General features: G+C 43.6%; 1 protein-coding gene across 1 annotated transcript in view; it reads right to left on the reverse strand.

Annotated features, from left to right (window-relative positions):
- The window catches only part of MYO3B (myosin IIIB), a 597,729-nt gene that overhangs the window by 95,445 nt on the left and 474,491 nt on the right, over nucleotides 1-27,793 (reverse strand). Inside the window, exon 32 of the mRNA XM_082260313.1 lies at nucleotides 9,450-9,549. Within this exon, the coding sequence (XP_082116439.1) occupies nucleotides 9,450-9,549 (100 nt within the window). The remainder of the gene's footprint in view (nucleotides 1-9,449; nucleotides 9,550-27,793) is intronic.

Below are 27,793 nucleotides of genomic sequence, written 5' to 3' on the forward strand. Positions count from 1 at the left end.
AAACCATGAAGGGCCCCTTGGACTCCTGGCCGGGGCCCTTCCCTTCAAGCCTCGGCTCTTCCCACCCTGGGGCCCTTTACTCTCATTGCGGGGCCCTTTATTACAGTCCCACAGCAGGACCCTTTCACAAGTTCTGCAGTGGGACCCCTTCCTGCCCTCTTGGGGCCTCCCCACGGTGGTGGAATGCCAGGGCCCGGTCGCAAGTGTGACATTTGCGATCCTGTAAATTCACCCACTGGTGTCAGTAGTTTTTATTTTTTGGTATTTTAATTGTAGGACAGTGATTTCTCTACATGCTGCCCCTGCCGCCCCTCCTATCCAGGTGTACAGGGGAGCCACACGGGCCCCCTGGAGCATGGGGCCCGGTTGCAATTGCAACCCCTGCAACCCCTGTAGTTACGCCCCTGGTTGTATATAAAATGCACTATTTATCTTTCAAAAAAAGTTTCCCAGTGCTAGACCTTTCATCCAATTTCTAAATTGTTGCATTTGTAAATGTCAAAAGCCATTATAAAGGAATAGTAGTGGTAAAAAAAAAAAAAAAACACTAGTGGGTCTAACTAATAATTTTTCTTATATAATTCTCCTTTAAAGGGGGGGGGGGGGGTGGAAGGGGGTGTGTCCTATGCCTACATACTTTTGCTAATAGGCGTCCCTCATTCCCATCTCAAAAAGTTGGGAGGTATGCATTGAGCACCACAAGCTCCACATTGTGGCTTGACTTTTTTAAGATTGAGTTGTAAAATACAGGCCATGGTGAGTATAATGGAGAGCTGATGGAGATAAATAAATCGGCACCTTGACAGACGATGGAAAATTGCATACAGATTGCATTTGAAAAACAAGCACATTGCTAATCTTTTTCACTTTCTCTTAGGCCTTTTCCACATGAGGCCAACTCCAGGAGTCCAGCTGCTCAACAGGGGATCTGTCTATTAATCCCCGCTGAGCAGGCAAATGGTTGGTCTTTGTCCGCTCCTCTTATACAGAGTGGACAAAGACACAGCCCGCTCCCCTCTATGAGAGGTCGGATGTAAACAGACTGCCTGTCCATTTAAACCCGGCTGCCATGCAATCCAATCTGCTTGATGGAAGAGGAATAAATCCCTATCTGTCTATTTTTAGCTGATCAGATTGGGTTGGATGTAGGCAGGTGTAAACGGACATATGTCCGTTTACACCCACAGCTCCACAGAGGAGAATGGAGGGTCCAAATAGGTCCACCTGAAAAATAGACAAGTGGACCCAATCAGTCCGCTCCTGTGACAGGGGCCCTAGTTCTGAAGACTTTCTTAGATTTGCAGATGGCCTGCTTGTAAATGAGAACCCAGAGACTTCAGCCTATTAGCAAGTTCGCTCAGCAAATTCAGTGAAATAGGCCTACAATGTGGATCCTGTTTTTGGTTGCACACCTCAGGTATTTATTTATTCATACTAAGCTCAAAATGGCTGCTCTAAAAAAGTTGTAAAACCTAACTAAATGACAATAATTACCTAAGTCACTGTGGGGGTTATTTACTGAAACTAGAGAGTGCAAAATCTGGTGAAGCTGTGCATGGTAACCAATCAGCTTCCAGGTTTTATAGCCAAAGCTTAATTGAGGAAACTGAATTTAGAATCTGATTGGCTACCATACACAGCTGTACCAGATTATGCACTCTCCGGTTTTAGTAAATCTCCCCCTGAGTATTATAAACTGTCTTTTTTAATAAAACAAAAACCTGTTTTCACCTTTTATACCAATTTTTTGCATTTTAGTGCTGCTGATTTCCTGCACTTCTTTTTAGGCAGTTCCAGTCTACATGCATGCACTCCAGTAATGGTTTCCAGATGTCTATATCAACAGAAAGAGACAAGGGGGCTGCAAGAAAGACCACCCCACCCCCCCCCCCAGTCTGAAGAGGAGAAATATTAAGAATCTGACCTGACCTGTAACATGAAAGCAGATTCAGGTATGTATTTGGGAGTTTTACTTAGTCTAAGAGCCGGTCCACACTAGCGCGACTTGTCAGGCGACTTGTCAGCCTGACAAGTCGCACTCCCTTGCGGTCCATTGACCGCTACAGGACCCGTTTTAATAGGAGCGTCACAAGTCGCTCCGACTTAGAAAAAGGGTCCTGTACAACTTTGGGGCGACCTCGGAGCGACTTGCATATACTTCCATTATGTGAAGTCCCTGCAAGTCGCTCCGAAGTCGTGGTGCATGGTAATGCACAAGTCGCCCCCGAAGTAGTAAGGAGTCGTGTCGCCTCAGTGTGAACCGACTCTTAAGCTCTCAAATTGTTCTGTTTGTAAACAGCAGCCCCAAGCCCAAAAATTCCCCCTTTTCAAATTCCTCAATGTAACTGTCTGAGCCTCTCTAATAAATGGGCGGCTTGCACTGCAAGATTGTAACTATACAGTGCATTGTGAAAGTATTCGGCCCCCTTGAACTTTTCGACCTTTTGCCACATTTCAGGCTTCAAACATAAAGATATAAAACTGTAATTTTTTTTAAAGAATCAACAGCAAGTGGGACACAATCATGAAGTGGAACAAAATTTATTGGATATTTCAAACTTTTTTAACAAATAAAAAACTGAAAAATTGGGCGTGCAAAATTATTCAGCCCCCTTAAGTTAATACTTTGTAGCGCCACCATTTGCTGCGATTACAGCTGTAAGTCGCTTGGGGTATGTCTCTATCAGTTTCACACATCGAGAGACTGAAATTTTTGCCCATTCCTCCTTGCAAAACTGCTCGAGCTCAGTTAGGTTGGATGGAGACCGTTTGTGAACAGCAGTTTTCAGTTCTTTGTACAGATTCTCGATTGGATTCAGGTCTGGACTTTGCCTTGGCCATTCTAACACCTGGATATGTTTATTTGTGAACCATTCCATTGTAGATTTTGCTTTATGTTTTGGATCATTGTCTTGTTGGAAGACAAATCTCCGTCCCAGTCTCAGGTCTTTTGCAGACTCCATCAGGTTTTCTTCCAGAATGGTCCTGTATTTGGCTCCATCCATCTTCCCATCAATTTTAACCATCTTCCCTGTCCCTGCTGAAGAAAAGCAGGCCCAAATCATGATGCTGCCACCACCACGTTTGACAGTGGGGATGGTGTGTTCAGGGTGATGAGCTGTGTTGCTTTTACGCCAAACATAACGTTTTGCATTGTTGCCAAAAAGTTCGATTTTGGTTTCATCTGACCAGAGCACCTTCTTCCACATGTTTGGTGTGTCTCCCAGGTGGCTTGTGGCAAACTTTAAACGACACTTTTTATGGATATCTTTAAGAAATGGCTTTCTTCTTGCCACTCTTCCATAAAGACCAGATTTGTGCAGTATACGACTGATTGTTGTCCTATGGACAGAGTCTCCCACCTCAGCTGTAGATCTCTGCAGTTCATCCAGAGTGATCATGGGCCTCTTGGCTGCATCTCTGATCAGTCTTCTCCTTGTATGAGCTGAAAGTTTAGAGGGACGGCCAGGTCTTCGTAGATTTGCAGTGGTCTGATATTCCTTCCATTTCAATATTATGCACAGTGCTCCTTGGGATGTTTAAAGCTTGGGAAATCTTTTTGTATTCAAATCCGGCTTTAAACTTCTCCACAACAGTATCTCGGACCTGCCTGGTGTGTTCCTTGTTCTTCATGATCCTCTCTGCGCTTTAAACGGACCTCTGAGACTATCACAGTGCAGGTGCATTTATATGGAGACTTGATTACACACAGGTGGATTCAATTTATCATCATTAGTCATTTAGGTCAACATTGGATCATTCAGAGATCCTCACTGAACTTCTGGAGAGAGTTTGCTGCACTGAAAGTAAAGGCGCTGAATAATTTTGCACGCTCAATTTTTCAGTTTTTTATTTGTTAAAAAAGTTTGAAATATCCAATAAATTTTGTTCCACTTCATGATTGTGTCCCACTTGTTGTTGATTCTTCAAAAAAATTTACAGTTTTAGAGTCCATTCACACTAATACGACTTGTCAGGCGACTTGTCAGCCTGACAAGTCGCGGTCCTTTGTGGTCCATTGTGTGGTACGGGAACCGTTCTAATAGGAGCGACACAAGTCGCTCTGACTTAGAAAAAGGTTCCTGTACTACTTCGGGGTGACCTGGAGCGACTTGCATAGACATTCATTTTATGAAGTCCGTGCAAGTCATGCCGAAGTCGTGCTGCACGCGACTTCACAGGTCGCCCCCGAAGTTGTGCCGCGTTGGTGTAAACCGGCACTTATATCTTTATGTTTGAAGCCTGAAATGTGGCAAAAGGTGGAAAAGTTCAAGGGGGCTGAATACTTTCGCAATGCACTGTACCTATAGTGTATGCACCTTACCTTCTGATGCCTGATTTGTTTTTTTTTAAAGTGATTATAAAGTCTCTTTCTTAAAAAACAACAAAAAAAAAACAACAAAACAAACAAACATGTTATACTTAACTGCTCTGTGCAATGTTTTTACACAGAGCAGCCCCAATCCTCCTCTTCTGGAGTCCCCCGCCAGCGCTCCTTTCTCCTCCCCCCTACATAGTGCCCCCATAGCAAAGCTGCTTGCTATGGGGGCACTCGTGCAGACTCGATCCCGAGCCGCACTGTGTGCATCTATTGAGACACACAGTGCCGCTTGGCCCCATCACTGCTCCCTCGTCACTGGATTTGACAGCAATCAATGGCTCCTGCTGCTCTCACTGAGTCCTGTGAGGAGGGGGAGAGAGAGAGAGAGAGAGAAGTATCACTGCTCTTGAGCACAGAGATGGATGTAGATCGGGCTCAGGTAAGTATTAGGGGCGGGGGGAAGCTGCAAATAAAAAGATTTTATAACAAGAATGCAGAGACTGATTTAAGGTACAAAATCTTTAGCCTCTACAACCACTTTAATCAACAATTTTTTTTTTTTTTAACTGAATGAATATCATGTATCACAAACAAACAAAAGATTATTTAGCACACCGACCAGCCTGCAAAACAATCAAATTGGTCCTGGTTATCGTGTATCCCTTATACAGGGGCATGGATATAAATGAAGTTTATTTTAATTTGGATATAGTATTAATATTCTTATTTATTTATAGCATGCAATTTTGATTATGTTCTCATTACTTTTGATCTTAATTCTTTATATTGCGCTACCCAGCAGAGGCTCCCTGCAGAAAGTTTTGTACTATATGTGATTAGTGCTAGAGGCAAGAACAAACCGGAAACTGTTTAAATTGGATCTCAGCACTGAAACACATTAATTAGCAACATTTTAACACAATGAAATGTATACAGAAGTAACATTTTAACTGTTGCATCCTACCAATATTGACCCAACTATAGCCAGAATCTAGAAATCACCAAAACTCCAGACACCATGTACTGTATATGCTGTACTTGCCGTAACATTAACATAAGGCATTATACAAGAGAAAACTTAGACAAATACAAGTACAAGTTTATGTCTTTTGAGGGCAAAAAAGTCATCTACTTCCTGTGAAGAAAAGCACACTATTTACTAACTTTCTTAAAAAAAAAAAATAAATAAATAAAAATCAGCATTCCAAGGTCAAAGAGGACAAATCATGAGAGAAGGGAAATCTGTACAACAACCTCCACCCCGGTAGACCCAAAGCCAGCCAAAGGTGGATCGAATCTAGGCCGGTTCAGCAGGGCCTACTGCTTCATCTATGGCTGGATTTACACAGGCTGCTGTACAATTCCAGTTATGCTATGTACATTTTATTTCCTTACATTCTTCTACAGACTGTTACACTTACCTTCTTTGTTAACTGCTATAAAGTAAGTATACAGGCACATAATAAATATCGCTTTGTATAATCATATGTGTACCTCTGCAGTAACTTCTTTGCCAACCAATCTTGCAGAAAAACACAGAATAAATGTTCCTAAAGGCTGTCATTGGCCATATCTACTAAGGCAAATAGACTGTGCACTTTGCAAATGCAGTTGCTCCAGGGCTTAGTAAAAGAGGTGAAGCTCCACTATGCAAAGAATATCCAATCACATGCAAGGGAAATAATGAAAAAACCCTCCCAGCATTTTTGCTTGAACATGTTTGGATGATGGAAGTGAGCAGAGCTTCCCCTCATTTACTAAGCTCTGAAGCAACTGCCATTGCAAAGTGCACAATCTATTTGAGTTTAGTAAATCAACCCCATTGTTTCTTTGGCACAGAGACAGCACGAATAAGCACCAGAGAGAGTGAAACGCGTTAGAACTTGTGGGACAGGTGGACCAGCTTGTGCATGGAATACTTCAATAAATACACTATATTGAAAAAAGTATTGGGACGCCTGCCTTTACATGAACATGAACTTTAATGGCATCTCAGTCTTAGTCTGTAGGGTTCAATATTGAGTTGGCCCACCCTTTGCCGCTATAACAGATTCAACTTTTCTGGGAAGGCTGTCCTCCAGGTTTAGGAGTGTGTCTATGGGAATGTTTGATCATTCATCCAGAAGTGCATTTTGTGAGGTCAGGCACTGATGTTGGATGAGAAGGCCTGGCTCTCAGTCTCTGCTCTAATTCATCCCAAAGGTGTTCCATTGGGTTGAGGTCAGGACTTTGCAGGCCAGTCAAGTTCCTCCACCCTAAACTTGCTCATTCATGTCTTTATGGACCTTACTTTGTACACTAGTCCAAATGAGTTGGTGGAGGGGGATTATGGGGTGGGGTTGTTTTTCAGGGATTGGTTCCTTAGTTCCAGTGAGGGGAACTCTTAAGGTGTCAGCATACCAAGATATTTTGGACAATTTCATGCTCCTAACTTTGTGGGAAAAGTTTGGGGATGGCCCCTTCCTGTTCCAACATGACTGCGCACCAGTGCACAAAAAAGGTCCATAAAGACATGGATAAACGAGTTTGGGGTGAAGGAACTTGACAAGCCTGCACAGAGTCCAGACCTCAACCTGATAGAACACCTTAGGTATGATTTAGAGAGGAGACTGTGAGCCAGGCCTTTTTGTCCAACATCAGTGTCTGACCTCACAAATGCGCTTCTGAAAGAATGGTCAAACATTCCCATAGACACACTCCTAAACCTTGTGGACAGCCTTCCCAGAAAGGTTATAGCTGCAAAGGGTGGGCCAATTCAATATTGAACCCTAAAGACTAAGATTGGGATGCCATTAATGTTCATGTGCGTGTAAAGTCAGGCAGCCCAAAACTTTTGACAATATAGTATATACACCTACCTTAACCTCCCTAGCGGTATTCCCGAGTGTGGCTCGGGGTTAAATTTCAGTGCCAAAAGCGGTAACCCCGAGCCACACTCTAGGGAGTTCACTGGATCCTGTAAGAGAGGGTACTCACCTTGTCCCCGGGATCCAGCGATGTATCCCGGCAGTGTGCAGCGGCCGGATCTTCCGCCCGATGCTCTGTGCCCCAGCTTCCGTCTCCTGCGACGTGACGCTCGCAGGGGGGTGGAACCGGCGGCAAATTCAAGTAACACACTGATACATTACAAAATAAAATAAATTCTCATTAGTTTGCCTTCCAGTGCCCTTTCCTGCAGTTTTACTGTACTTTTTATGTGCATATATATGCCCTTTTTTAAAAATGTTGGCGTGGGTTATATATATATATATATATATATATATATATGCCCTTTTTTAAAAATGTTGGCGTGGGTTCCCCACAAAATCCATACCAGACCCAAATATTATATTTATATATATATATATATATATATATATATATATATATATACATATATATATATATATATATATACATATATATATATATAAATATAATATTTGGGTCTGGTATGAATTTTGTGGGGAACCCTCGCCAACATTTTTAAAAAAGGGCATGGGTCCCCCCCCCAAATCCATATCAGTCCCTTATCTGAGCATGCAGCCCGGCAGGTCAGGAAAGGGAGGGAATGCGCAAGTGAACCATACTAGGCCACATGCCTTCAAGATTGGGAGGGCTTTGGGGCAGGGGGGCGTCCCACCCCAAATCACCCTTTCCCCATGTTGATAGGGACAAAGACCTCTTCCCCACAACCCTGGGCTACGATTGTGGGGATCTGCAGGAGGTGGGCTTTAACAAAGGGGCCCCTTTAACCCGTGCCCCATGTACCCCATACTCATTCACCAAAAAAGTGTAAAAGTGAATAAAGAAAGTAAAAGAATTTTTGACAAGTCTTTTATTAAATAATAAAAAAAAAAAATGTCCCCCGATGTAGATCCATCATTAATCACAATGCCTGCCACCACAACAGAACTCAGTCTGCCTGCTCTGCCGTGTGACATTTCCTAAATAACAGGGCCACCTGGCGACGTCGGAGGCCCAGCATGCACCAGTCGATGACATCAAAGGGGGGTGGGTTCCACCAGATGACATCCCTTGGTGGCCCTGCTCCTTAGCTATTTAAGAAATGTCACACAGCAGAGCAGTCAGCCTGCCCCTACCCAAAAGCCCGCACCATATTGAGGGCATGTGACCTGATATGGTTCAGGAGGAAGGGGGACGCTTGCTTGTCCCCTCCCTTTCCTGAACTGGCAGACTGCATGCTCGGATAAGGGCCTGGTACGGATTGGGGGGACCCCACGTCGTTTTTTTGCTGATTTTTTTTATTGCCGCTATTATTCTTGTTTTTACATTCACCTGTCAGCGGGAAGTCTGCTGACAGCTAGTGGCTTTCCGGCTCGCACCTTAGCAACCAGCTATACACTGTTTGTTAAAGAGGAAAACAAAACGCATGTAAAAACGCATCAAAAATGCAACACTTGCGTTTTTGGTGTGGGTCCATTGAAGTCTATTACACGCAAAACACAATCTGCTGCGGGAAAAAAGTCCCTGACCCTTTCCAAAAACACACAGGCACAAAAATGCATGGATGTAAACGTGTTCCATAGGAATCCATGTTAAAAATAATGTGCTGCCTTTCTGCAAAGAGCATGAAAAAACCCATTGATGTGAATGGAGCCTGTATGGCAGCATTGATGGTATACCCCTATAGGCAAAATATACATTACAGATAATTTAGATAATTACAGTAATATTACAGATTACTCAAAATGAGGTTCAGCTTTAGGTCATGTGTGAGCTTGACCTGAAACCACCGGTTCACAGTTCAGTGAAAGGCCAAATAAACTAGATATGTGCAAACTAGTAATGAACTTGGATGTGTTCCGATCCTATCCTAAACTCACCTGAACAAGCCTGCCAGGAAGCTGTCATTGTACTGGGCATATCATAAGTTGCCAAGGCATTCCCAATCTAGCAGCATGATTGGCCCAGTACAGGTGAAATCTTCCTGGCGGGCTCACTCAGGAAGGTTCGGACTAGGATCAGAACATGCCCAAGCTCATCACTACATTGGAGACAGCACAGCAATGAGCCAGTTGGAAATGGTGCTGGTTTATTCTCTGTTATGCAGGCAGTAAGCTAAACATACAGGCATAGGGTATTGTATCAGCATTGTATTACCGTTATAGAAGACTGTGTACTGTACCTCTACTTCTGCAAGATCCAAAAGAATTTGAATACCGATTGTTTACAATGACTTCTGAATCATTCTTATTGGTCACTATACTTGGAGAGACATCCAAATCCTTAAAACAGATGCAAGGAAAAACAGAGAAATGTAGAATGTTATTTGAAAAAATGATCAGCTGATTAGGCAAATTACAAGAAGGACATCTGTAGTATTGTTCTAAAGTATCAATTTTACTATATTAAACAATACCATGAAGTAATAGATTCATTTAAAGTAATATACTGATCAGCCATAACTTTATCATTTCCCACCTAAATTTTGTGTAGGTCCCCCTTTTGCAGCCAAAATAACCCTGAACCATCGAGGCATGGACTCCACTAGATCTCTGTGGGTATCTGTGGTATCTGGCACCAAGCCATCTGTATGAGGTCCTTTAACCACTTGCCGACCGCCGCAAGTACATATACTGCGGCGGTCAGCCCCGGGCCAGGCAAAGTGACGTACCGGTACGTCACTAGCCTGTCACTCGCTTGTGAGCCAATAGCGGGCGAGCGCGCGCCCGCCCCGGCTCATTCCCTAACAAGTCAGTGTATGTGACCGGCGGACCCGATGTCCGCCGGTCACTCGCGATCGTTCGCCGGGAAGGGATAAAGGTAGGCGGCTAATGTAAACAAGCCGTCTGTCATTCTCCCCTGTGTAAAAATGGAGATCAGACAGTTTTACTATGTAGGACCATTGATTTCTGTTTTTACACTAGTAGCCATGTCCAATCACAGTTTGAAACACGCCCCTAGGACACACTAAACCCCTCCCTCTCCAATACAGTTAACCTCTTCCCTGCCAGTGTCATTTTTAAAGTAACAGTGCATATGTATAGCACTGATTACTGCAGTAATGTCACTGGTAACCCCAAAAGTGTAAAAAATGTCAGTCAAGGGTCCAATCTGTCCGCCGCAATGTCGCAGTCCCGCAAAAAATCGCAGATCGCCGCCATTACTCGTTAAAAAAACACCAAAAATGACAAAAATCTTTCCCTTTGTTAGTAAACGCGATAACTTTTGCGCAAACTAATCAAAATACGCTTTTTGCGATTTTTTTTTACCAAACATATGTAGCATAAAACAAATTGGCTGAAAATGTTAAAAAATTTTGATTTTTACATTTTTTTTTTGGGAATTTCATATAAAAATATGTGAAAAATATTGTTATTTTTGCAAAATTGACGCTCTTTTTTTGTTTATAGCGCATGATCAAAAAATCGCACAGGTGATCAAATAACACCAAAATAAAGCTCTGTTTGTGGGAAAAAAAGGACGTCAAATTCATTTGGGTACAGCGTCGCACGACCGCGCAATTGTCCATTAAAGTCACGCAGTAAAAAATCGCAAAAAAAACCCTGGTCAGGAAGGGGGTAAAATCTTCCGGGGGGCTTAAGTGGTTAAGTCATGTAAGTTATAAGGTGCACCTCCATGAATCGGATTTGTTTTTCCAGCTCATCCAAAAGATGCTCGATTGTATTAAGATCTGGAGAATTTGGAGGCCAGGTTAACATTTCAGACAAATTTTTTGTTCCTCAAACCATTTTTGAACCATCTTTGAAGTGTGGCAGGGCATATTATTCTGCTGAAAGAGGCCACCCTTTGTTACTTGGTCAGCAACAATATTTAGGTAGGTGGTAAGTGTCAAGTAACATCCACATGGATGGCAGAACCCAAGATTTCCAGCAGAACATTTCCCAAAGCATCACACCACCTCCACCTACTTGCTTTCTTCTCATACTGCATCTTGATGCCATCTCTTGCCCCAAGTAAGCGACTCATATGCAGTTGGCCATCGACACAATCTATATAAAAGCACGTTTCATCAGGCCCAGTTCTGACCCTCATGTGCCCATTGTAGGTGCTTTTTGCTGTGGATATGGGTCAGCACGGGCACCCTGATCAGTCTGTGGCTATGCAGCCCTATACCCAACAAACTGTAATGCCCATTTTTTCTGCTTTCAACACATCAACTTCAGGGACAACATGTTTACTTGCTTTCTAATATACCCCACCGACTTTTAGATTCCATTGTAATGAGATAATCAATGTTATTCACTTAACCTGTTAGTGGTCATAAAGTTATGGTTGATCAGTGTATATACACATACATAAACACACACAGTGTCATGTGAAAAAGTAAGCCTACCCCATAGAAATGTTTGATTTTTTCAACATATTTGTATAGTGCCTACAGATTAAAGTAAAATTATTAAACATACAATTTCCATGGTGTATTCATTTTCCTTATTTAAATAAAAAAAAAAAATGCAGAATTTTCAGATGAAAAATGTCAGCACACCACTACATCAATGTGACGTTGTGAGGTCGCTTCTGCTTACATGATTGGAGACCAGATCAAAGCCAATCCGGCTTCATTTGGGACTCCAACCAGCTGGCGGATGTGCCGGCTGGTTGCTCTGGTCTCCTGGCTTGAAGGGAGACCCGGGGAGACCCGCGGAAGGTGGCAGGAGGGGGGAGACCTCCTGCTCGCTGGGATAATGGCCGAATGGCTGCATCAGTTGTTATCTCCAGAAAGCCGACTGCTGGCAATAAAAAAAACTTTTCCATTTTGGATAGAGTAAGTGAGGGTTATAACCCCTGCCATTTTTTTTTTTGTCATCTGGATCCTATTGTAGAGATTTCCCTTCACTTCCTGTCTGATAGCCAAAACATGAAGTGAGGGGAAATGCCTCCAAAGAGGGAATCTCTGGTTGTCACTGGAACTAGCATCCCCCTTGGAAGATTTCTCCTTTTATTCCTGTCCTGCTGACAGACTCAAATTTGGGATTTTCTTTTACTTTCACTTTTGGTGATACTGGGAGTATGCTGTCCAGTTCTGGGCACCGGTCCTCAGGAAGGATGTGCTGGAACTGGAGAAAGTCCAGAGAAGGGCAACAAAAATAATTAGGGGAATGGAGGACATCAGCTATGAGGAAAGACTACAAGCACTGAACTTATTCTCTCTGGAGAAGAGACGATTGAGGGGGGATATGGTATCAATGTACAAATACTGTACTGGCAACCCTAGCATATGGAAAAACCTATTCAGAGAGAGGAGATACAATAAGACACGTGGCCACTCACTAAAACTAGAGGAAAGGCGGTTTGACCTTAAAATACGCAGGGGGTTCTTCAATGTAAGAGTAGAGTAAGGATGTGGAATTCTCTTCCGCAAACAGTTGTATCAGCAGGGAGCATAGATAGTTTCAAAAAACTATTAGATGGGCACCTTAAAGACCACAACATACAGGGGTATACAATGTACGGTTAACAGCAAACATACACACACATCATAGGTTGAACTGGATGGACTGGTGTCTTTTTTCAACCTCACTAACTATGTAAATAGGACAAATAGAGAGGGGGAATCTTCCTAGTCGGAGCGCACAGAGAGGTGACTTCAGACGTGCACTTTACACATGTGAGCATGGCCGAAAGGTGGGTATAGCTGAAATTGAGTGTTTCTTTCTGGTTTATAGCTTGTAGTGTGTCAACTTTTCCCCCTTCATATAGACTAAATAAGGCAAGGAGGAACTCCACTGGGACCAGCAATGGGAGACCCCACCAAAGGTTGGGGCCAGTAAAGATAACTCCAAGCATATGTCAGGGCCAGCAGTGATGACCTCTAGCTAGGTGTCAGGACAAGCAATAACCTCAAGTCAGTGGGGCAGTTAAGCATAGTAATTCAACATCCGCAAAGAAACCAGAGAACCATCTACAGACTCACACGCTGAAAACAGGCCACCCAGTCAAGCACTCTATCCCATACCAATGCCACAAGCTCTTCCACGCCACTCTCCCTTTGCACCTAAAGCAACCTAATAAAAAGAGGAAAACAACTGCGCTAATTCAAAATGGCAAAGCAGCAGCTTCAAGTGCGACTGACACCCCAAAAAGTAAATGTATAAATTAAGCTGAGCTAGCAATTGAAACAGTCCATGTGAATGTCCATAGATGAAAGGAAAAAATGATGACCCTTGTGCAGGTACCGCTTACCAGATTCCAATCATTAAAGAGCCAAAAGAGTAGAGGCAGGGTCTTCAAATATGGAACACAGCAAGCTTCATAGGGCTCCAATAAGAGTCTCCTCAATGGTATATGAATAAAAAGGAGAAAAACAACACCATAGTGTAAACCAGTAACAAAAGTGGATAAAAAATGCGTTGTGACTTGTGCAGGTACCGCTTACCAGAAGTAGCAGATATTGTAGCCAAAATGATGGGAACCGAATCCGCAGACCTCAGAAAGTAGCAAACCCGTACCGTGGTGATGCAAATATCCAAGGATACGTTTATACAAAGAGGAAAAAAAAGGCAAACGCCATAGCGTAAAACCATAAAACAACTAGTGATGACACCCAAATAGTGATAACTAAAAATCCAATATTGGTGAATAGTGACAGCCACCACCGAAAAGGGTAGGATCCCCTTATTGACTGAACCAAGAAGCTTGATCAAGTAGTGAGATAAGCCGCTTACCAGATGGACTAGAAGATAGACATATAATAGAACCTAGAGGGCACCAGTGAGGATGGGTACTCTTACCAGCTCCAGGTATTGTATGAGCGGGGGTTCAAAGTGACGCTGGCCAACACTCCTGATAGCGCTCATCAACCAGGCTCAGGGAGGGATGCAGGTTACCCGAGAAATGAGGAGGGGAGAGCCATAGCATAAAATCCAACGACTATTTATTGTCACAAAAAATATTGCACTTACAAATATCAGACGACAAAGAACGTAGATGAGAGGGGTTGGAGGGAGGTAACAGCCGCCGGCCGGACGGCTCCGCTCGCCCGTCCTTCACAGCAAGTAGGTAGGTGTGACGTCAGCACGCCGTGACCTGACTAGTTTCATCAGAGATGATTTTTTCAAAGGTACGGGCGGCGTGCTGACGCCACCTATAAATACAGTTGAATCGATGACCGGAAGTTCCTTTTCGGCCATTTTTGTTATGGTAACAAAAAAACGGAAATGCACGTCATAAACCGGAAGAGGATATGAGGTACATTGCCCAAATGTAAACAAATAATAATAGTGGAGCTCCACATCCAAGGGATCAGAAAATACATCAACACGAACCGGAAGTCCACTACGAGATCCGGACCTTAGCGCCGAGACTCCATAACAGCCCCAGATGGCAGAATTATCAAAATTGCTATCTCACCGGCCAGCAGTAAATTAAATTAAATATAAAATGATATTGTAACTGAATAATTAAAACCAAATATTGTAGGGTATTCCGGTCATGGATTCCTATATGGAATTCAGTACAAATAAAAGGACTAAAATCACTAAAATAAATTAATTACAAAATAAATACATTGCAACATATTAGACATAGTGCCTAAAAAAATGCATAAAAAACACCTGTGCTGAACATATTGTCCCCTGAAAAGAAACTAAAAATTCGCCAACCAAAAAGTTGAGAATGGTGATTATTAGATTTCATTGAAAATCCTGATCAACTCAAGAGTTATCGATGAATGCGTTGATCTCTGTATCAACATTCAAGCCAAAAGGTGTATATGTTTTTACCCTATAGATCCAGGCCATCTCAAGGCGGGAGATACCCCTCTTATGAGGTTCACCCCGCCAGTGTGGAGTAAACTTGTCTATTCCCAAAAATAATGTATTCTTAGGATCACTGTTATGGGCCTGGGCATAATGTTTCGATACCGAATGCTTCGGAAATGATTTACGAATATTGGCCACATGTTCATTGAGTCTGACATTCAATGAAGGACGGGCGAGCGGAGCCGTCCGGCCGGCGGCTGTTACCTCCCTCCAACCTCTCTCATCTACGTTCTTTGTCGTCTGATATTTGTAAGTGCAATATTTTTTGTGACAATAAATAGTCGTTGGATTTTATGCTATGGCTCTCCCCTCCTCATTTCTCGGGTAACCTGCATCCCTCCCTGAGCCTGGTTGATGAGCGCTATCAGGAGTGTTGGCCAGCGTCACTTTGAACCCCCGCTCATACAATACCTGGAGCTGGTAAGAGTACCCATCCTCACTGGTGCCCTCTAGGTTCTATTATATGTCTATCTTCTAGTCCATCTGGTAAGCGGCTTATCTCACTACTTGATCAAGCTTCTTGGTTCAGTCAATAAGGGGATCCTACCCTTTTCGGTGGTGGCTGTCACTATTCACCAATATTGGATTTTTAGTTATCACTATTTGGGTGTCATCACTAGTTGTTTTATGGTTTTACGCTATGGCGTTTGCCTTTTTTTTCCTCTTTGTATAAACGTATCCTTGGATATTTGCATCACCACGGTACGGGTTTGCTACTTTCTGAGGTCTGCGGATTCGGTTTCCATCATTTTGGCTACAATATCTGCTACTTCTGGTAAGCGGTACCTGCACAAGTCACAACGCATTTTTTATCCACTTTTGTTACTGGTTTACACTATGGTGTTGTTTTTCTCCTTTTTATTCATATACCATTGAGGAGACTCTTATTGGAGCCCTATGAAGCTTGCTGTGTTCCATATTTGAAGACCCTGCCTCTACTCTTTTGGCTCTTTAATGATTGGAATCTGGTAAGCGGTACCTGCACAAGGGTCATTATTTTTTCCTTTTACCTAAAGCAACCACTCTTCTTGTATAAATCTGCCAACGATGGCAGTACTGGCAGCCCTGAGTTCCAGCAGCCTGTGAGTACTATAGACGAGATGTCAGGGGCTGCAGAATTACTGTTAAGACCACAGATAGGTTCCTGACACCCCTCTGTCATTGCTTATAAGCTAGGAAAACTTAAATATATTCTCAATATGGTTAAAAGGTGTTGCTAGGATTGTAAAGGACCTAGGGCACCCAGTGGCAGCCTTAAAAAAGTGCAGCTTGCATCAGGAGCTGGTACTGCCTGCAGACATCATGACAAGCAGGAGACCCAGGCTGTGAACCCCCCGGCACCAACAGTGGATGCTGATGGAGGTGCTATGGGGGTGTTTCAGGACTCTTTGGGGGAGCAAAAGCACATCCAAACACCCCCATGGGGTGTTAGAGGGGTGCTGCAAGTCTATTAATCTACTGAACAAAATCTCCCCTTGGTGTGAATGATATTGAAACAGCTGTCAAGCAGAAAACTGCATGAGTACTGGAAAATATAGAGCTCCCCTGTTTCTTATCTACAAATCTCTTTATTAAAGCAGTGCTAAACCCAAAAGCAAACATTGATTATATTGGAGCTTACCAATTCTTAGATGTGATGGCTGCATTAATTTTCTTTTTTAGGCTTTCTTTCTCTTACTTTCACCTGGTGATCTGGCCAGTAAGTTTGTTCTTTTTCAAAAGAACAAGCTTTTCTGCAGTTATAACAGTTAATGGAAGGAGTCAAACTGTTTACCATTGACAGGGGTGCTTACAATGATCAGCTTTTTTTTATGTAAAACCTTTATCTCCCCAAAATAAACCGTTTGCTATAACTGCTTATAAAGTGTTATCTTGAGTTTGGCTTTAATTTGTTAGTGTATCTAAATCTGCTGGTAAATCTAAAACTCCCCCCTCATACTGACAATGCTGCTTTCTGCTGTGCCCCCTGTTCACCTTCATCCAGAGGGGGGGCACTCTAATACAAGAGGCGTGTTACTGACCAGACCACTAGGTGAAAACACAGAGAAAAAGTTCTAAATAAAGAAAACGAATACAGTCACCATGCCTAATGATTGGTAAGGTGGAATATATTACATTTCTAATTTTGGGTTTAATAGTACTTTAAATACAATAGCAAGAATATGGAGAAAGAAGATTGTAAAAAATGGCTACAGTGATAACTCAAAATGGAATTTATGGATTTTCTTATAGATTACAGTCTCTGTACTATTTTTTTACAATTTATTTCTCTGAGTAAGCTCTTTCCAGTGAAACATGTTAGAGGGGAGGTCCCAAAGGCAGGGACTTCATGGTGTTTGTTTTTTCTCAGTAAATTGGGATCTGTGTGATGCTATTGGAGTGCGAAGAGTTTATTTCTGTTTGTTCAGTACAGTTATCTTTAGATTTCCCAATATCAATGTAGTTTGAGGGCCTAGCTAATGTATATATGTTTCTCTATCGCTCATTGACAGACGTAGTCTTCTTGATTCTCAAGAGCTGGGTTATGTTGTCTCCGCAGGAGTAGGACTAGGCAGAAAGACAAAACGTTCTGGCTCCACCCTAGGGGCAGTCCCTGAGGGTATATCCTCCCTCTCTCTGCTACAGGGAATCAGTTTTTTTCTGTCTAGTCAGGAGTAAGGACCTAAGTTCCTTGCTGGGATCTTTTGGTCCTGGCAAGACTTTTTTTCTTTAAGAAAAAGACATTTTTTAGGTAGTTTTCTCCAGTGTTTTTTCCTGTGAGATCTTCAAGCAAAAATGCCGGACTGGGCGACACTTGTGGTCACCCCAGCCGGCCTACGAGCGCGCGCAGACCATGGCATTGCGCTTGGTCGGCCGCGACATATTCAAGTAAGTATGCGGGGCCGGGCGACGGGCTGGATGTTGAGATCCAGTGGTCACCCCGGTTTCTGCCTAAGAGCGCGTGCAGACCAGTGCGCTGAGTCGGCCGCGACGGAGTCCCAGTAAAGGGACTGACTTTGCGAGTTAAAAGCTCGCTTGGACGCCAGGTACCAGAGAGTCGAGGCGTCCACAAACCCCCACCCCGGTGGAGAGGGTATTGTGAAGAGAGGGTGCCTGTCGGTTCGGTATGGTGAGTAAACGTTCCCTTTTTTCCTCATTATGAGGCAGTATATATTATGGGCCCCTCCATATATGGTCAGTATATATCTGATACTTACAAGTCCCCCTTGTAATACAGCATGTGTTTGTGGGAAGTGGACTTGGTTCAAGAGCTAACACTCTACCCAGCAGACTGTAACATTACAGCAGACATAGGAGGTATAATCCTACCTTATGTGCAGTGTATCTCTGTAGATCCATATGTCACCTCTTAGCAGAGTGCAGGTGGATGTGCTGGGAAAACGATATCGGCGGTCCGCCGCCATTTTGCCGTAGACCGAATGCATGTATGTCCTCAGGTCACGCCGGCCGCCATGTTTTTGGAGTCTTATGTCTCTTCTATGGGGGCGTCCATGTTTTGTGAGCCCAGCTACCTCGTGGAGGGCTGGGAACGCCGGTAGGCGTACACAGGGGGCGGAGCCACGCCTTCTGCCCGGGAAAAAGCAAACAGCTCCTTCCAGTCTGTGTAAGACAGACGCTGACTGCAGTTTGTTGGAAACTGCACTGCATCGGTTGGTGAGCCTTGGGGGTCCCTCTCTCTCTCTCTGGGATCGAGAAGCAGGTACTCTGAGGGGCGCTATTGCGCTAGGGGGAGACACACAAAAAAAAAAAAAAAAAAAGAAAAAGTTTTTTTGTTTTTGCTGGCAAAGGTGTCCTGTATTAACATGGACCCTGCCACTCATGTATCTCCTCCGGATCCCCTCGAGGGGTCTGCGGGATCCTCCAGCACCCCATTGACAATTGAATCTTTGTCAGCTATTATGGAAACTTTTGTGTCCCGGGTGGAAGTGGCTTGTCAGGGACAGGGCGCAAGAAAGCGACCCCCGCCTAACCCCTTATTATCTGAAACTTCGGATTCAGACTCTGAGCCTATTTCTGCAGTTGCAGGTACTTCATCTGGTATTGGTGTCTCGGGTCCTGTCTCTTCAGACAGTGAGGAGGATGTTTCGGCATCCGCCATAGCCCGAGAGGAAGCGTTGGTAAACGCACTCATTGTATCTGTTCAAGAGACTTTAAGGTTACAGGGTATTCCATCAGAAATAGCTGAAACTGAGATCCCTTTTGGGACTAAAAAGCGCATCAAAGTGGCGAAGGTTTTTCCATTGCCCAAATGTTTTGGCAATCCAATCGAAGAAGAATGGCGTCTGCCAAAACGCACTTTTAATATTTCTAAACGCATTGACAGGCGTTATCCGTTTGAGGAAACCCTTATTAAGAAATGGACAGAACCACCTGTGGTGGATTCACCTATTGCTAGATTGAATAAAGCCACGGTTATTCCTTTAGAAGACGCTCCGTCTTTTAAAGATCCAGTGGATCGCAAGATAGAAGCTATGTCTCGCACCATGTTTTCCTTGATTGGATCAGCTTTCAGACCAATAATTGCTATTGGTCTGGTTTCGCAGGCTGTAACTGAATGGACCAAGTGGTTACGCCGGGACTTAGAAGAAGTCCCTCAGGCGGTATCAGATTTGTTGGAACAAATGATACAGGGGTTACAGTTTGTATGTGATGCGGCGTTAGACGCCACTCCATTAATGGCGCGAGCATCAGTCTCAGCAGTGGTTCTCAGGCGTACACTGTGGCTAAAAGGTTGGTTAGCCGACCAAGGTTCCAAAAAAGCATTGGCTAATATCCCCTTTTCAGGAGAGCGTCTATTTGGAGCCAACTTAGATGAGATCATTAAGGATCTCACCGGTGGAAAAAGCACCTTTTTACCGCAAAATTTTAGGTAGAGGAACTCGTCAAAGACGAGGGCCTTCTTTTTCTGCTCACAAGAGGTTTTTTCGTCCAGCGGGTGAAAAAACTAAGTCCTCCAAAGCTCCTACAGGAGGCGTCAGGGGTCGTTGGTCGGGCAAGCAAAAGCCCGCCCCCTCCAGACCTGAAGATAAACCATCCAAAGCCTGAAGGTGCGCCCCCACCCATAACTGGGGTGGGGGGACGTCTTCGCCGGTTCCCGGATCCATGGCTTTCCAGAATCCCGGACAAATGGGTTTGCGAAGTCATAAGGTCAGGGTACAAGATCGAGTTTCGATCTCTCCCACCGGCGCGATTCTTCCCTTCCAATATCCGTCTATCCGCAGATCGTTTAGAAGATCTGCGGAGAGCAGTCACAGATTTACTACAACAAGGAGTGGTAGTCCACGTTCCTTGGACAGAACGGTTTCAAGGGTTTTATTCAAACCTGTTTACAATACCCAGGAAAGAGGGCAAAGTGCGTCCAATTCTGGACTTAAGAGCACTCAATTCTTTCGTCAACATAAGAAGATTCAGAATGGAGTCCATTCGCACGGTAGCAGCCTTCCTGCATCCAGGGGATGTCCTAGCGTCCATAGACATCAAGGACGCCTATCTTCACATTCCCATTTTCGCAGGACATCAGCGTTTTCTACGCTTTTCCGTAGAGGAGAACCACTATCAGTTTGTGGCGTTACCTTTCGGTCTCGCCACGGCTCCGCGGGTCTTCACAAAGGTGTTGGCCCCAATGTTGGCACTTCTGCGCCAAAGAGGTATATCGATTCTAGGTTACCTAGACGATCTTCTGCTTCATGCAGAGTCTCCTCAGACCTTGCTACAAAACATAGAAATTACTATGATTTCTTTACAGGAATTCGGGTGGCTAGTGAACCAGCAAAAGTCATTTCTGGTTCCCACCCAGAGGCTCGAATATCTGGGTCTAATTCTAGACACAGTCAGGACAAGAGTTTTTCTTCCGGTAGGGAAACTCCGAAAGATTCAATCAGCAGTCCAGTTGTTACTGTCCAACAGCTGGTCTTCCCTTCGGACTTGCATGAGGGTTCTGGGGTTGATGGTGGCTTCGTTCGAAGCAGTCCCATTTGCCCAGTCCCATACCCGAATTCTTCAGCAAGAGATTCTTCTCAGATGGAATCGGAATCCGGAATCCCTGGACAATCAGATCCGATTGAGCAAACAGACCAGAGAGTCTCTGGTCTGGTGGCTTCGGTCTCCGATGCTCAGCCAGGGAAAGTCATTTCTGCCAATATATTGGACGATAGTGACCACGGATGCCAGTCTATCCGGATGGGGAGGAATTCTCGGTCAGTTATCTGTCCAGGGACTTTGGTCCCCGGAAGAATCCAGGTTACCGATAAATGTATTGGAACTGAGAGCGATCAGACTTTGTCTGATTCACTGGACCGAGCAGCTCCAGGGCAGCCCGGTTCGGATCCAGTCGGACAATGCCACGGCCGTGGCTTATGTCAATCACCAGGGGGGCACCAAGAGTGTCCGAGCGGCCAAAGAAGTGGCTTGCATTCTTCGCTGGGCGGAACGATTTGTTCCAGCAATCTCTGCGGTGTTCATTCCGGGGGTGGAGAATTGGCAGGCAGATTATCTCAGCCGTCAGACCCTGGATCAGGGGGAATGGTCCCTCCATCCAGACGTTTTCCACCAGTTGTGCCTACGGTGGGGCACCCCGGATGTGGATCTGTTGGCATCACGATTCAACAGGAAAGTTCAGAGATTCGTGGCTCGCTCCCGCGATCCTCTAGCAGAAACCGCAGACGCACTGATCGCCCCGTGGGGGCAATACCAGCTAATATATGCCTTCCCTCCTCTCGCGTTACTGCCAAGACTTCTTCGCAGGATAGAGGAGGAAGGAATCCCAGTAATCCTGGTAGCGCCGGACTGGCCTCGTCGAGCTTGGTACGCCGACATGGTCAGACTGGTGGCGGACGTCCCGTGGAGACTTCCTCTCAGGGAGGATCTACTGTCTCAGGGACCGATCTTCCATCCTGCTTTACGATCGCTGGCTTTAACGGCCTGGCTATTGAGACCCAGGTGCTGAAGGACAAAGGTTTGTCAGCTTCAGTTATTCCTACTCTAGTTGAAGCAAGGAAAGCGACTTCCAGAAAGATTTATCATCGCACATGGAAGTCCTACATTGCATGGTGTGAACCTGTGGGGTTCCGTCCTCGGTCTTATTCGATTAGTCGAATATTGGCTTTTCTGCAACAAGGGGTTGAGCAGAAACTGGCCTTGAGTACTATCAAGGGTCAGGTCTCAGCATTAGCCATCTTCTTTCAGAAGCCTTTGGCTACTCATTCCTTGGTGCGGAACTTCATCCAGGGGGTGCGACATCTGGCTCCGCCAGTGCACGCGCCGTTACCCCCCTGGGATCTTAATTTAGTGTTGTCGGTTCTTCAGAAACCTCCCTTTGAAGATATTAGGGAGATTCCTCTACCCACGTTGTCCCAGAAGGTGGCCTTCTTGGTGGCTATTACTTCTGCACGCAGGGTGTCAGAACTGGCCGCATTATCTTGTCGTTCACCATATCTGGTGGTTCATAGAGATAAGGTGGTTCTTCGTCCGAATCCATCCTTCCTACCAAAAGTGGTTTCAGAATTTCATCTGAATGAAGAAATTGTATTACCTTCCCTGTGTCCTAAGCCCAGTCATCCTCGGGAGTTTGCTTTACACTCCTTGGATGTGGTCCGGGCGATCAGGGTATACTTGAAAACGACAGACTCGTTTCGCAAGACGGATTCACTTTTTGTGATCCCAGATGGACCCAAAAAGGGGTTGCCTGCATCTGCCGCGACCATTTCCAGATGGATCAGACAGACGGTAGTGCAGGCTTATTCTATTAAGGGTCGGGAGCCCCCGTTCCCTGTTAAGGCGCACTCCACTCGGGCACTTAGTGCGTCTTGGGCCTTTCGCCATCAGGCGTCAGTGGTCCAGGTGTGCAAGGCGGCTACCTGGTCGTCGGTGCATACCTTTTCTAAACATTATAAAGTTGATGTTATGGCATCGTCTGATGCCTCATTTGGCCGCAAGGTTTTGCAGGCCGCAATTTGAGGAGACCAGTGGTCTACCTCAAGGGTTTTTTTCCGTTGGAAAATTTTTCTTTAGTCTCATTCTTTGTTTATAATGAGCCTTTAAAACTTCTAGTTTGGCACCGGTTGGGCCTTCTAGATTGGATTTGATTTTGTCAATCCCACCCCTCATTTGTGGCACTGCTTCTGGATGTCCCAGCTCTTGAGAATCAAGAAGACTACGTCTGTCAATGAGCGATAGAGAAAAATGGATTTTTGTAAGAACTTACCGTAAAATCCTTTTCTCTTAAGCTCATTGACAGACGTAGTACCCGCCCCTCTATCATTGAGTTGGGTTGGGTTAAATTCTCTGTACTGCTTTAAACAGAACTGATTCCCTGTAGCAGAGAGAGGGAGGATATACCCTCAGGGACTGCCCCTAGGGTGGAGCCAGAACGTTTTGTCATTCTGCCTAGTCCTACTCCTGCGGAGACAACATAACCCAGCTCTTGAGAATCAAGAAGACTACGTCTGTCAATGAGCTTAAGAGAAAAGGATTTTACGGTAAGTTCTTACAAAAATCCATTTTTTAATTGATTTCTTAGGTAGGTTAAATATCAAAAAAATGAATGGTCAAATCTGATTTCTATATCAGTTACAGTTTTCTTAAAACGTTATTTTTTCTATCTTCTAATCTACTGATTGATTTGACATTCGTTTTTAATTGTAACTCTACACAAGATGTACCACCTAGCATGCTGAATTGAAGCTTTGGGCTATCTGCTAAACAGACCTAAAATGCATACAGTACATGTTTTACCTACGAATAAATGTGTAATTCTGTGCAGAGCATCTTGTGATTTAAACACCTTTGCTTAGCCAGGAAGATCATTCTATTGATTTTTTGGATCACCTTCCTGCTAATTGGGCAGGTAAGATGACGTTGATAGTCCAATGAGAAGGTTGGAGGTGAGATGAGATGACAGGTAGTTTTGCTGATCAGAACATTGTATGTCACCAGCCTGATTCTGAAGAAGCCACGTGATGCGGAAGTGTCGTAACGCGTAGGGACGCTAGACCGGAAGTGACGCACACATGCGGAAGTGAGGACCGCGGTCTCACTCGTATCCCCTTCTTGCGCATTGTTTTTTTGGCAAATATCCGTTGGGGACTTGGAGAAGGATAGGAAGTTGATCCATCCTTGGCAGCCCATACAACAGTTCTTATTGGGTAGCAGAGCAGGAGTGGAAAGGAGCCCCCTGGATATCTGATAAGGCTTTAGACCTTGAGGTGAGCGTCTAGCACACACAGAGGGGCATAGAAGAAGTACCCCACTACTTAAGCACGGTGTGAGGTGAAGGGGCATTACCTTTGAAATCTCTCCACCTGGATACACTTTTGGACTATTTGTTTGATCTTCTTGATTTCTTTGAGCACCGAGGACACTTTAGTTATTTATTGTATGAATTTATGCACTAGTTTATGCACTTAGCACTTTTACCTGTCACTGAATGAATTTAGGGCACTCTAGGCGGTGTTGTATACCCTATTTTATATGTGTATATTTTTTCCTCAGTTTATTCTATGTTTTGATGATTTTATATATCCATAGCACCTTGATTTATTTATTTATCTGATTAACTATACGCACACACGTGATTGAATTAAGAACATTTTATCTTGTACACTTTATTTATATTCAACCACTTGGAACACATATTTATTTTATTCAATTCACAATTTTACACTTTAACTTGACTATATTTTTAGAAGACTGGTCACTAACGTCCCAGAAGCGCAGTATCCCCCACCCGTTATCTTAAGTCTGACACTGCATTGTTTCCAGTATCGGTACTTGCAGCATCTGGGATAGGCCCCCCTTTTGAGCATAATCTTCCCCAGACAGCGCAGGACTCATCACACACATCTCTTTAGTACTTTCTGTTAGCTTTGGGTAAATCACTAGACTGACTGAACAGAACTACAAATTATTTTGTAAGTAAAATGGTAAGAATATACAGTATGTATTTAAAGGATTAGTGCAGTTTTCTCTGTTGCCCCCTTCGCTTGACCCAATCTTACACCCCCACCCCACCTGTCCGCAGATGCATATTTATGCCAATCCAACAGCCACAGTTTTGATGTTTGTTTACATCCAGTAGTGCAAGTTTTCACTGTCCTGACTGTGCATTACAGCGCCATTGGTTTCAGGACACCTCTCCATAAAAGTCTATGGGGTGCTAATTTGCAAGTGTGGCCAGGACAGTGAACACTTACACCGCTGGATGTGAACAATCCATTGGATCAAAATTTCTATGTCTGTGAAGGGGCAGGAGGTTATTAGGTTAGCTCATAGGAAGGGGGCAAGAGAGAAAGATGCACTTTGTTTTGAATTGCACTAATGTTTTAACTATATATTTATCAGTTTGCCTTTAGTCATGTTTTATAGTTGGTATGCAGCAAGCAAAAACAAAATAGATCCAAGCCAGGGTAGACAGAGTGTAATTTAGAAAATATAGCTGGTGCCTTGTTTAATATACTGTACATAGATATGCCTGATCCCTTATTTATAAGCACAGCCAAACTGGGCACTGAGCAAAGGCATAAATTATTACTTTACAGTAGATTCTGGTCTAATAAGTTGAGCCGTATTCAGTGGATGGTCAAATGAAAAAAAATATTTTTAGGGCTCAACCTGGCACATGCTTTAAATATACTGTATGGTTGTTGGACGGCACATTAGTAATTTGCACAGGGCTAGCAAGTCTTTATGGTAGCACCGACAACATTTGCAAGAATGCACAGGTCCTAATTTCAGTGGCGGAGCTAGACTTTTAAAACAGTGGGTGGCAAACGGGTGGCGATATTTTTTTGCGGCGGATCCTCTTTGTCGTGCATTTTTAGTAGTGCATAGTTACTTCTGTCATGTTTTATAGCGCTCCACTATCTGTCGCACTCCAACTTGTATGGGCTCTCGATGTTGCTCGAGAGAAGGAGGGAGAAAAGAGAGGTACCATATGCGCATTGATCTTAAAAATATATCTGCATAAAAAAACAAATGTAAGCATTTTGTATAATACCTATCACTAAATCCATGAAATATGAAAGGATACACATTGATTAACCACTACTAATGTCATTTTAGATATGGTGAATCCTTGATAAAGGCACGCAGCCAAAACGCGTTGGACTTAGACGCTCTCTGTACATCCAAGAAAATTGCATGGATGACAGAGAACGATATTTTAAAGTCACCATTATCACACATGTCACACTTTCTTATTCTTTCTTTCACAACTCACTTTTGGGCCTTTAGCCCAAGTGCAGCACTACCTCATGTACAAACCACCTGTAATATACTATAATAAATAATATTTTACATAAAATCGCATAAATCGCTATAATCGCATCTATGAAAAAAATTGTATACAATTGCCTAAAAAGTCCCACTTCTTGTTTGGTTTGAGGAACCAAAAAAACCTGTATTATATAATTCAATTGTTTCTTTCTTTTAATTTTGATGATTATGGCTTACAGCTAGTGAAAACCCAAAATTCAGTATCTCAGAAAATTAGAATATTACATAAGACCAATAAAAAAAATTAAAAAAATGTTGGCTTACTGAAAAGTATGTCCATGTACGGTATAATATGCACTTAATACTTGGTCAGGGCTCCTTTTGCATGAATTACTGCATCAATGCAGCGTGGCATGGAGGAGATCAGCCTGTGGCACTACTGTTATGGAAGCCAAGGTTGCTTAGATAGCGGCCTTTAGCTTGTCTGCATTGTTGGGTCTGGTATATCTCATCTTCCTCTTGACAATACCCAACAGATTCTCTATGGGGTTTAGGTCAGACGAGTTTGCTGGCCAATCAAGCACAGGGATACCACGATTAATAAACCAGGAATTGGTACTTTTGGCAGTGATGACAGGTGCCAAGTCCTGCTGGAAAATGAAAACATCATCTGATCTCCATAAAGCTGGTCAGCAAGGGGAAGCATGAAGTGCTCTAGAATTTCCTGGTAGAGGGCTGCAGTGACTTTGCTCTTGATAAAGCACATTGGACCAACACCAGCAAATGACATGGCTCCCCAAACCATCACAGACTGTGGAAAATTTTGCATTTCATTTGGAGATCGAGGTCCCAGAGTCTGGAGGAAGAGTGGAGAGGCACAGAATCCAAGTTGCATGAGGTCCAGTGTGAAGTTTCCACAGTCACTGATCAAAGCAACCTGGGCTTCCATAGCACCTCAACAGTGCCACAGGTTGATCGCCTCTCTGCCACGCTGCAGTAATGTAGTAATTCATGCAAAAGGAGCCCTGACCAAGTATGGCAGCTGAGTGCATACTATACTGTACATGGACATACTTTTCAGTAAGCAAACATTTCTTTATTAAACCCTTTTTTTTATTGGTTTTATGTAATATTCAAATTTTCTGAGATACTGAATTTTGGGTTTTCGCTAGCTGTAAGCCCAAATCATCAAAATTAAAAGAAAAAAAATGCTTGAAATATATCACTCTGTTTAATTCTTCTTTATAATATGTGTTTCACTTTCTGAATTAAATTACTGAAATAAATTAACTTTTTGATTATATTTTGAACTTATGAGATGCAACTATATATATACAGGTCCCTCTCAAAAAATTAGCATATTGTGATAAAGTTCATTATTTTCTGTAATGTACTGATAAACATTAGGCTTTCATATATTTTAGATTCATTACACACAACAGAAGTAGTGCAAGCCTTTTATTGTTTTAATATTGATGATTTTGGCATACAGCTCATGAAAACCCAAAATTCCTATCTCAAAAAATTAGCATAT

The sequence above is a fragment of the Pelophylax lessonae genome (genome assembly GCF_965119305.1).
Source record: "Pelophylax lessonae genome assembly, chromosome: 6".
Classification (NCBI taxonomy): domain Eukaryota; kingdom Metazoa; phylum Chordata; class Amphibia; order Anura; family Ranidae; genus Pelophylax; species Pelophylax lessonae.